Source organism: Anabrus simplex, chromosome 3 (assembly GCF_040414725.1).
Source record: "Anabrus simplex isolate iqAnaSimp1 chromosome 3, ASM4041472v1, whole genome shotgun sequence".
Taxonomy (NCBI): Eukaryota; Metazoa; Arthropoda; class Insecta; order Orthoptera; family Tettigoniidae; genus Anabrus; species Anabrus simplex.
In genome coordinates this window covers 520,049,213-520,061,663 of record NC_090267.1, presented here as the reverse complement: position 1 = coordinate 520,061,663, position 12,451 = coordinate 520,049,213, and the positions used below count along the sequence as shown (strand labels likewise).

The 12,451-nt window shown below is 44.6% G+C and overlaps 1 protein-coding gene across 1 annotated transcript in view; it reads right to left on the bottom strand.

Moving 5' to 3' along the window:
- Positions 1-12,451, bottom strand: part of LOC136866889 (receptor-type tyrosine-protein phosphatase H) — an 819,913-nt gene that overhangs the window by 3,024 nt on the left and 804,438 nt on the right. The window contains exon 24 of the mRNA XM_068227107.1: positions 4,655-4,741. Within this exon, the coding sequence (XP_068083208.1) occupies positions 4,655-4,741 (87 nt within the window). The remainder of the gene's footprint in view (positions 1-4,654; positions 4,742-12,451) is intronic.

The window sequence follows — 12,451 nt, the reverse complement described above, 5'->3', positions numbered from 1 at the left end:
TTTGCACGTTCCACCGCTTAAGTGTCAAATGAGCTTAGCTCCGTAAACTAAATTATTAATCCTCCAAACCCATTTGGCGTACAAAGTTGTAATTTTACGAGAAGGGTCTTCTTTTATTTCCTAGGTGTAAAATACTTCAAAACATTTCTCTCTTATGCGATTGAGATGGCAAAAACACAATATCCATTCTTCCTAAACAGTTTCAGGCACGAACATGTCTTCTATATCCTAATCTGAACAAATATTTCGAGACATTCACCCCTTAAAAAGCTTTATTCCTCCATTAATGTTCGACGCACAAAATCAAACTGTTAAATCAGATATAGTTTAAAACATTCAAATTCTTACTGAGAGCAACCATATTTTATGGGTCTAAAAGAATAGCTTGCGGAGTAAATAGGCGTGAACGCATGAATATATAAGTGAAAAAAATACAGTATATCCCTCAACATTCGACACACTAATATTCTGCGAAATATAGAGGAAGATATGGTACATTTCCTGTGGTAGGAATACCCTATACAAACTCTATTTAGGAAACTTTGCGATACCAAAACGCATATAGCACTCAAATTACATTCTCTCTTTAAAGCTGTCTCCATGTTAATGAAATACAAAGGCGCTTCACAAAGTAAGGTAAGCAGAGGTCGCCCAGAGATACTTTATTTTACGAGGAGAAACAAGAATACGCAGTAGTAGGACACTGAGTCACCATTCTTGTTCCACTGATATACCAAATCTGCCACCTCATGATGCATAGGGAAATCACAGGATGTCTGGTCGGCCCAGTTCTGGGCAGCGGGGGAGTGGCTCAGTAGAGCGTCACACAGCGCGACCTGCACTTCTCATGCTGACTGGACCATCCTCTCTACATTCCCGACTTGGCAAAAAATTGTTCCATCTCTTCATACCATATAACGTAAGGTAAGGGTTATACTGCCCGAAGGCAGGTCCGAACCTCCGCAGATGTGTTCCTGAGCCGGAGTTTACGTGTGGTAGGGTGGCCAGTTCCTTTCCGCTCCTCCATTCCCTTATCCCCCAACAGCGCGTGGCAACCCATCCAACTCCTGACCACGCCCAATGTTGCTTAACTTCGGAGATCTCACGGGATCCTGTGTTTCAACACGGCTACGGCCGTTGGCAAACCCCATAAGAGTTGCCACAAAATTGTTTCCATCTCTTCGTACCGCAGAAGAATCACCTGGATGGTAAACAATTCAGCGATTAATATTATTTTGTGACAAATCACAAATACAAATATACATAAAAATAACGTAAAAGTTGCATTACACAAAATACACGGTTCTTCACAGATACAATTCGTTCAGTCACACTGATTCCATCCAATAATTAGCGACAGCAGTTCCCTCTTTGGTCGCTTGAACGAGGTCTTGAAGGACATGCGTGGGGTAGTTTATTTTTCCTCACTACCATAAAGTTCTGTTCGATTTCCTAAATACCCCCACCTCTTGAGGTTGGCCGTAGATCTTCCAGTAGCACTCCTCCAGGTAGCCCAGCTGAGCTCAAGTCCACGAGGTACCATGCCTGTATTCTACTTCGACACACGTCTCGGCGCGCTGCTGCTGTTTAAAGTGGCAGAGACGTTGAGAAAGCTCTTTCATATCTTTTAGGAGGCGGTAGTTTGTTCTCCTCTCATACCTTGTGACCACTAATTGAAGCACATAGAGCTTGCGTATTCTAGCTCAGAGAAACTCATAAGGGAATGGCGCGTACCGGCGAATCACACGTTAAATGAGCCAAGAATAACACAAGGAGCAAACTAGTTCTTTTGGAAATTAACTCGTGCAACCTACAGAAAGCGGTAAGTTTGTATGTTTGAATCAGCGCGCTCGACTACCCGCAACTCGCGCTGTCCAGTCGTTGTATGGGACAAGCGGTTGTTGGTGTAGTGGTAATCAACATAGGCAAAGTCCTTTTTGCGTTGAAAGAAGCATTTGGAACATGTCAGATTAAGCCCTTAGGCTCGCTTCGTTAGGTAAGGTTTGTGTAGAACCGCTGTGTGCTTTCAGCCACGAGCATGTTTGTTGCAAAACCCTATAAGGAGTAACTTGCTTTCGGGTTTGTTGTTCCTTGTATTACTGATTAACCTTTATTTTCCTTATAAGAACCTTATTCTATTGCCTTTATAAATACAAGAATTATTAATTATTATAACTATTATTAATTCTGCTACATCATTTTCGGGACATGCTACGAATAGAATAAAATGAGTGATCTCAGCAGGCGCTACACTTCTGCGTAGACAACCGCGCCAGTTCAGACGTTAGCGCGTTCTCCAGGTCGCACGAAGTACTCGTCAGGTCCGTGCCCTTCTCTTGTGAGAGCCAAAGCAGATGTCCTCAGTACTGGTCGAGCAAAGTTTACGAAGGACGTTGTTCCGGACGAAGACCCTTTGTCCAGTATGCTATACGTGCAGTTTATCATGCCGTCATCAGGAAGGGAACAAGTGTTTGGACAAGAATGGTAACTACAGAGTCTCTCAGACCGTACGTGTACTCTTACCTTATAAAAGATCGAGAAGTGTCATCATCTGGTAACCACAATCTGGCTGAGAGTTCTGCCACTTCCAGTTCCTCCAATACGTGAGGGCTTCTTCGATACACTCTTTCTTTCAGTTTACCCCACCAGTTTGCATTTCCTGTCGACTCGAAAAAAATAGGCTCAATCATTCGTCTTGCACTAACAGCGCACCAAACACCAATAGCGTGAGTTATGACTGTTCACATGACCATAAAAATGAAAACAGGTCTTATCCGAAAAAACACAAACTGTGGGTCGAATAAACGATCATGCAATGATGCAAGATACCACTCAAAATATGTCACACTTGTAGCTGGATCAACAGGTTTTGAACAATGTTAAAACTGTTCCTGTGCGCGCATGTTTTTATTGAGCACTCAGCCAGCAGTTACAAATTTATTTAAAATATATTTATTTAAAATTACGTAAATCTGAGCTCGTGAATTTGGCATTTCGCCAGCAAATTTCTGAAAAAATGCATCGCGTAGCTGTGGAGCCGACTCGTACTCAGCATGTTAACAGGTGCTTAAGTCTCGGAGAGTAACAATACCATTGGACGGTCTGCGTTTACATGAGACATGAGAGTTTGTCCACGCAAGTTCCTTGTACTTCACTTAGGAGACGAGGCACGACCACAGTACAGCCTTTTCAGAAGTAAATGGCAGAGCCAACACCACCCCTCCCGTCGTAAAAGATGACTTAAAAGGGGATCAAGAGCTTTCAAACTGAAGGTGTCGGTTGGTGGCCAAGGTTACTCCAGCACTGTCAGGCTCCCCACTTTTCCATCCTATCTGGCCTCACTTGTTCAATTCTCGTTCTCTTCTCACCCCAACAGTATTGGGATTAGAAAGTCTAGAGTTCACGCCCCTCGTGGCCATTCACTCCTATTTAGCGATATCTTTATTCTTGGAAGTGTGGGACCCCTTTCTCTTTCCCTCCTGGTTAGTGTAACAGAGGGTGGTTTGCCAGTTGTACCACCACCTCATCCCCCGCCAAAGAGAAACTAAACATGATACCGCGTATATTAGGACATTTACTGTACAGTAGGCCTGAGAAGTGCGGGAAACAAAAGCTGAACCAGCTTGGAGTAAACAACTCAGTGACAATGTTGATGTTATGTTAGAAACACGTGAAGCACGAATGATTTCGGTTGTTCTTTCATCCAACTACAACGTAAACAGAAGTATAGATATCCTCCTACAATACAACTTTGATAATAATAATAATTCTGTCTTAATCTCTTTAGACTCCAGGTTTGGATTATGCCTCGGACTCAGCGAGAGATCCCACCTCTACCGCCTCAAGGGCAGTGTCGTGGAGTGTGTGAATTCGGGTCAGAGAGATACAACTTGGGAGGAGGACCAGTACCTCTCCAAGTGCCCAAGACGATCTCACCCGCTATGCTGCACAGGGGCCTTGTGAGGAGATGGGAAGATTGGAAGGGATAGACAAGGAAGAGGGAAGAAAGCGGCCTGGCCTTAAGTTAAGTACCATACCGGCATTTACCTGGATGGGAAGTGGGAAACCACGGAAAACGACTTGGAGGACAGATGAGGTGAGAATCGAACCCCCTCTAGTCAGTTGACGTCCTGAGGCTGAGTGGACCCCATTCCAGCCTTCATACCACTTTTTAAATTTCGTGGCAGAGCCGGGAATCATACTCGAGCCTCCAGGGTTGAGAGCTAATCACATTAACCACTACACCGCAGAGCCGGACAATAATAATAATCGTATTACCGCGTGCAGATATTTTAACTTGACGCCATCTGGCTGCTTGCTCGTTCCGTTTCATTCTCGGCCTACTAGATAACAGAGTAAACAGAATCTCTTTTGGCCGTCTATCATTGAGTTTTAATGATCTGTTACATGCCGACATCGTACGACATGTTGTGCCTCTGCCGGGCTCGTACCCGCTATCTTGGGATAGTGAGGCTGATCCACACAGGCATCTCTGATAATGTCTTGGGCTTCTCTAGGTTTCATCGCATAACTATAAAATGATTGACCACTATTAAATATGGCAAGCTATAAAAAGAAAGATGTTTAGAGAACTCTCGCTGATGTTGTAACCAACAAACCTCGAATCAGCTTTCAAGAGAGACGTCATACTTACTGGTACAGTCTTGTAGTTCAACGGATCTCACGCGGCCATTCTCGATATTCTCATAGATCGGTTCAGTGGAACTCGTCGAATTTTTCTCTGAAACAGAACAAAATGCGGTCAACATCAATTGTGTTGATATGGCCCAGTTTTACGGCTGGATGCTCTTCCTGGCACCATGTGTTGAGATGAACCCGGACCATTCAGCCAGGTATTTGTGTTGTGGCGCTCTCACTCACAGTAACCAATATGAAATAATGTTGCTCAAACACACACAAATTACACAATTATCAACTAGGTCTACATGTATCAGGTGTATGCCGGTTTTGTGGTAAAGAAACACGTAATTTTCAAGGGAAATCAGTTGGCCGCTACACGCGGTGAAACGTGCCTGTGTTGTATTGAACAGTATAACAGTACTGTAAACGAGTCTAATAACTGTGATAGTTAACTGTAATTCAAGTGATTTCATTGTGTAACTACGTAGAAATCAAACATGGCAACAAGATTCACACGTAAAAATACCTTGAAATGTACCTTCGAAAGCGACAATCGACCTTCGGCATGGGAAACTCATGAATGGATCCAACACTTCTTGAAACTCAATGAGGGGATTCAGCTGGACAACCTAGAAAATGCTTCCCTCATCAATGTAATATCAACTACTCTTTTTGAAAGACTGGTTTATAACTATCAGGGTACACACAGTATGGCATTACAGAATGGTTGGATAGGGAAGGTTAAAATCAGTGATGCGGAAACAGTACAGAAAACGGTTCGAGTGTTAAATGTACCACCAGAAGTCCCGATAGAATCTTTTAACTCGGTGCTTAGTAAATACGGCAAAATTATCGAGCACAGGAGAGTACTTACTTACTTAAACAAGTTAGTTCATTCCCCACCGCAATCAAGGAGGGGCGGGCCATCAGCTCTACTAAGGAGCTCTTAGGCCGTAGAGCGGAAAAAAATGGCAGAGAGAGAAACTGAAAACAGAGGTGTGTGTCGTACACACCGGAAAAGGAAAAAAAGTAAATGAAGCTGGCGTAAGGGCACCGGCACAACAAGTCGGAATCCAGGGCGAAGCCCGCAAAGCCCCCCGCGAAGGCTAACCCCCACGAACAGCAAGGAAAAGGGGGACTATTGACTTTATTGAAAAAAAAAGGGATCTCGGGCGCGCGTTACAGAGAATGTCAGTAGTTACAGACATGTACAAAAGAGTATTACAGATACGGGGTGGGTAGAAATTGGGTGTAAGGCGGGGCGGAGTATTGAGAGAGAAGGTAGGAAAGGGAGGCGGTAATGTTGGTAAGGGAGGTAGCAAGAAGACGGAAGAGGTCTAGGGTCGGGAGTGGTGGGAGGAAGAAGGGAGGCTGTGGAGCTGGTAAGGGGACCTCTGGCGGTGGCGACGTGGGTGGCGGGGTGGACGGCGGGCGAGGAGAAGAGGTACGAGGTGGGGAGCGAGAAGGCTCCACTCGATAAGTTCGCCCGCGAAACCGGACGCCGGTGGTGATGAGGTGGTCGACGGCGGCTGCAGAGGAGACCTGGAGACGAACCATGAAGGTCGGGCCGCTGGAGTTAAAGATGCGGAGCGCGCGACGGGCTGGAACGCCGGCGGAGGTCAGTTCAGCCAGGATGTCTGGCTCGTTGAAGGCTGGGTCCAGGCCACGGATGACACAGCTCGATGACGAAGGCGGGTCGGGAGCTGGTACTGAGAAGTCGGCAGTGGCGGAGGAGAGTGGCGGAGCTGCAACATCGGCATCAGTGAGGGGAGCAGGGGACGGCGGTGGAGGAGCAGGGAGGGAGATAACTGGGGCAGACATTATAGAAGAGGGGTGACAGGACGAAACAGTGCAGGTGGAAGTCGACGGAGCAGAATGGACAGAAGTGGTGATGGTGGTGGCGGTGGTAGTAGTAGTAAACGTGGGGGCGGAGTGGGTGACGATGGGAGGTATGGTAGGAGAGAGGGGGAAGTCAGGAAGGGAAAGCATTTGCTGGAGAAGATGCTCCGGAGTAGCGACCGCAGCGTAGTCTGCATCATATAATCGTATGCCATTTTCAATGATGCCGAGCGGTGGGCCTGGAAAGCGGAAGAAGGCGACGACATCTGGAGAGGGTTGTCCGGAGAGGCCATCCTGGAGGCGAAGAACTGCGTCCACAAAAGTCCCATTGCGGCGAATTTCGTCACGGATGGAAGTCGGCGAAAAAGATGTGTCCACGCCCTTGATTAGGCACGAGTACATGGTGGAGAGGGGAGGCGACAGCCAACGAGGCGTCTGTCCGTTTGATTGTCCTTGGGCCGACTGGGTAACAGCAGAGATGAGCGCCACCCAGCCGAAAAAATGGCGTGGAGAGATGTCACCGAAGCCCTGTGGATGTGGCGTGCGTGAGCACAGGAGAGAAGATTGGTCTCAGCAATATGCCTTCAGAGTGCTTTTCGAATGGAATTTAAAACATCTATTCCATCTTTCATTTATATTGAAGAAGGATACCGTGCTCAAATTATTTATGATGGGCAAATGCGTACATGTCTCGCCTGAAATTCCACTACTCATTTGCGACCAGAATGCCCCTTACGTCAGACTAGGTTAGCCGAGAGGAGGCTTGTCAACACTGCAGCTGGTACAGGTGACTCAAGTGGGTTAGCGACTAGTCCACCGCCAGTAACCTTGACTGGCAACACAGCGACCTCAACTCAGCCCGGCGAAGTGCGGAACGTAAACAACACACACGTTCGTATGGCGGACCTCACAGAGTTTCCTACTCTTCAAGAAACAACAACTAAACGGATGAAAATCGACAGTAGTGTATCCTCTTCCCATAATTACTTTCTGTCATCGACAAATGAATTCACTGGCGACCATGCACCTTCTTCCCAGGCTACTGATATTTCCATCCCATCATCTAATCGAGATATGGGAATGTCTCAATTACCTGTTGGTACGGAATCAACTTCTGATCCTCTTCCCTCTAGTGATGATATCACACACAGCACCAACCTTCCTGTATGCACTTCTCCTGAACCTGCCGAACAAGGGAATAATATACGTCTGTCGGACCTGATGGGCACTGATCAAGTAGCACAACAGCGAGACAGTAATATAGCACAGCCCCACCAACTTGCCTTCACAACAGGTGCAACGTGAGGCGGTCTCCCACGAGGAGCGACCCGAGTTGAGAGATCCTCGCTTGCGTTCGCCTCGGAAAAGTGTTGAGCGGATGGAAGACCACCGTAAGTCACATAAAAAATAGTTTGGGCGAAGGTGATTTTTGCAGTCGACCAAAATGTTTATCAATCTCCTGTTTCTATCGTTGCTCTGTCTTCTTGTTATGCCTTCAGTTCTAACGACTTTCGCCACTCTTAATATAAACGGAATGAGAAGTGACACAACGTTGGGCCTGTTGGGACGTTTCTTAAAGGAGTATGTTGATATTCTTTTGTTACAAGAAGTGAACAGCAGTCATTTAGACTATTTATTTAATTATGATTATGTAGTAAACATTGGTGATAGTGCTCGAGGAACTGCTATTGTGTATAGGAAAGGGATTAACCTAACGGACATTACAATGGACCACACGGGGAAGAATATTATCAGCCTCCTTTAATAATAACACGATCATTAACGTGTACAGTCCATCTGGTTCCCTGTTTAAACAGGAACGGAATTCATTTTTCACTCAGGACATTCTACCACATATAGCGACACCGAATGCTGTTCTTCTGATGGGCGACTTCAATTGCATTTTACAACCCCGTGACTCGACAGGTGTTTTTAACTTCTGCCCAGGACTGCAGATGCTAGTACAAAGAATGCAGTTGGCTGATGTTTGAGAGACACTTTATGCTCCTCGTGTTGAGAATACATTTTGCAGCGGTGATACCAAAATCTAGGATAGACAGAGCGTATATCTCTGCAACAAAGGCAAATATTCTAGAACACTGCAGAGTCGTACCAGTTGCATTCAGCGATCATCATAGCGTAATCTTCACGTTAAACTTTGCTACATTACCCATTTCTCAGCCAGGAAGGGGGATTTGGTAAATGAATAAACATTTTCTTAGGGCTGAGGAAGATGTTCAGCGATTTAGAGTTACGTATCATCAGTGTAAAAGCAGTCTTTCGCGTTATAGGAATATTATGGACTCGGGGTGAGGAAATTGAAACCGGCTATGAAATCAGTGGCAAGGAACATAGATTATGAACACCGGCGGGAACTTCATTCTAGTCTAGAATTCTATGAGCGGGTAATGTGCGATTTACATTCCAAAGAAAAACGTGGAGAAAATGTGTTCAATGAAACGAAAACGATTAAACAGACCATCTTACGGCTCAAAGAGCAACATTTACAACGTCTTCAGCAACACGTTAAAAGATCTTCCCTCTTGGACAAGGAAAGGATATCTTTACACCACGTAGTAAAGATGCGTAAATCTGCTAAGCGACAATTTTTATACCAGTGGATAGACTCTCAGGGGAACTTTCTTAACTCCAAAGATGAGTTGCTACGCGAGGGTGAACGATACTTCCACGAAATGTTTGCAGACGATGACGAGTCTGGCATAGGTGTGGACAACATGCTTTCTCTTGTAGAAACATACGTCGATGAAGAAGATCGCTCCTTCCTCATGAGACCTATCGCCAAAGAGGAATTAGAACAGGTTCTCAAGAAAGCTGCTCCTAATAAGACGCCCGGAATGGATGGCTTCCCTTATGAATGGTACAAACGCTTCTGGTCCATGATTGGAGATGACCTTACCCAAGTTCTTAACTACGCATTCCGTGTAAGATTTCCGTCCGCATTTACGGAAGGCATTATTATAATGATTCCGAAGAAAGTAAGCTGCCGATATGTGTCGGATTATAGACCAATAACTATCCTAAATACTGATTATAAATGATTTGCTAAAGTGGTAGCTAATAGAATAAAACATTATTCCTACACTCATTGGTACTGGGCAAACGTGTGGGGTTCCAGGTAGGACTATTATGCATAATTTGTTGGCAGTCCGTGACTTAATTCTTTATTATTCCGTTTTTTCTGAAGAGCCTGCTGAATTTCAAACATAGATTTCAGCAAAGCCTTTGACAGGATTTCGCATAATTATCTTTGGAGGATACTATGTCATCTTCGTTTCCCTGAACAACTTGTAACGACCTTGAAGCGCATGTAGCTTTCGTCTACATCACGGCTGCTGATCTACGCCAAGGATGTCCACTGTCAATGTTGCTCTTTATCTTAACAATGGAACCACTTATCCGGAGACTGGACAGCACTCTGAATGGCCTTCGTTTAAACATTGAACACTTTACGCTGCGTGGTTATGCAGACGATTTGACGTTACACCTTACCGATGGCGATGACCTAACAGACGTGCGTCGTGTGCTGGTGGAATTTTAAAGCGCATCAGGGGCAAAGGTAAATTTGAAAAGTCCTCTCTGCTCCTACTAGGATCGGAGCCTCACTTGTTCAATTCTCGTTCTCTTCTCACCCCAACAGTATTGGGATTAGAAAGTCTAGAGTTCACGCCCCTCGTGGCCATTCACTCCTATTTAGCGATATCTTTATTCTTGGAAGTGTGGGACCCCTTTCTCTTTCCCTCCTGGTTAGTGTAACAGAGGGTGGTTTGCCAGTTGTACCACCACCTCATCCCCCGCCAAAGAGAAACTAAACATAATACCGCGTATATTAGGACATTTACTGTACAGTAGGCCTGAGAAGTGCGGGAAATAAAAGCTGAACCAGCTTGGAGTAAACAACTCAGTGACAATGTTGATGTTATGTTAGAAACACGTGAAGCACGAATGATTTCGGTTGTTCTTTCATCCAACTACAACGTAAACAGAAGTATAGATATCCTCCTACAATACAACTTTGATAATTGTACCGGTTGGTACACCTCTATGCCGCACATTTGAATTTTCCGCCTTAAAGTACTCTTCTACAGGAGAAACTCTGAACTTTAACAACTGTATCAGCTCATAAGTTTGCTCAGAAGATGTCACTACCGTAATTTTTTGGATTACGAAGTTGTCAGTACTGTGTGGAGTTCAACTTGTTTTGTCTTCTATTGATCAAGAAGTGTGGACATTCTCTGATAGATGTCTCTACAAAAAAACTATGACCATGCACCCTGGTGCGAAGTGGAAGAACTTTATTTGAAGAAATTTTGTATTCATAAGTTTGATCTTTACTAAATTTCGTTCTTTCATTTGTGGGTAGGCAATATAAATCTTTTATGAACTTAGCCAATCCAGAATTTCTGTAATTAATTTTTGACCAATCGTGTCTTTCTCCTTCGGTTTGGATGTGTAACTGTAAGCTACCTAATAAACGCCTGTGGTTGTGTCTAAATTATTCATGAAAGGTCTCGAATCTACCCCGAGAGTATAAAACTGCTGATTTTCCTGTCTCTGGGCCACTCCAACAACATCTAGCCTAGTGTATGGAAGTGTAGCAGGGGGCGAGTAGCGCCTCTTCCTTCGGGCAGTAGCTCTTCAAAAAGGTAAAGGCCGTTTAACATCTTTATTTTCTTGCTACATCAGCAGTTTAACCCTCGGGGAAGGTCCGAAACCTTTTTATGTAACCTATCTCTTAAACGTGTAAAATTTTGTAAATCTTCATAGGCGTATAAGTTTAACTGAAAATCGGGGATAGAGAGTGCTTTACCTTCTCGAGCTCTCCTTCATTCTGAATTCGAGGTGACTATGTTTTTGTAACCGTTCTTCTACTCTTCCGTAATATATTAAATTTATTCTGTAACCTCCATAGTTTGGGAATAGCCACTGCTTCATCGGCCTAGTGCTTTTTAGGTTTTAAGAAGTTTCGTGTAGGAGTGCAAATTTACGCCTCCATTCAGTTTTGCATTTTGGCCCAATTACTTAACCTATTGTTTATCAACGAAGGTCCAATAGGTTGGGTACAAGATACCCCTGTTTCATTGTAAGTTGTGCCTTGATGGCAATCATGTGTAAAAGTCTGGTATTACCTTTATAAGCTTGAAAAATTGAGAGCGGGTTAGCTCTTTTATTTGTGGTAAAAGTGCCTCAGAGAGGCTTGATATTCGAAGGCGGGAGCAAGTGCTCCATGTTATTAGGGGTTTTCTGCCCTTTGGTAAATATGTGTTTGGGAGCTGAGAGCTCAGAAAATGTAAAGTGAAGGCTTGAAGCCTAAGTTCTGTTATACCACCAAATCTTGTCGTTCCTAGACTTAAATTTTGTTACTGGTACCTTATTAATTGTTGTTATTGGCTAAAGTTGGAAATTCTATATCAAAACTGTTAAGTTTGGCTGTTTTGAAAATATAACCTTTAATGAAATGTTAATTCATTTCTCGGGTTTGTAGTTAGACCCATTCCAGCCCGCACTTTCTTTCACCTCTGCATTGGACGGGCAACCCCGTAACAAAAAATAATAATAATAATAATAATAATAATAATAATAATAATAATTCTGTCTTAATCCCTTTAGACTCCAGGTTTGGATTTTGCCTCGGACTCAGCGAGGGATCCCACCTCTACCGCCTCAAGGGCAGTGTCGTGGAGCGTGAGACGTCGGGTCAGAGAGATACAACTTGGGAGGAGAACCAGTACCTCTCCAAGCACCCAAGACGATCTCACCCGCTATGCTGCACAGGGGCCTTGTGAGGAGATGGGAAGATTGGAAGGGATAGACAAGGAAGAGGGAGGAAAGCGGCCGTGGCCTTAAGTTAAGTACCATCCCTGCATTTACCTGGAGGGGAAGTGGGAAACCACGGAGAACGACTTGGAGGACAGCTGAGGTGAGAGTCGAACCCCCTCTAGTCAGTTGACGT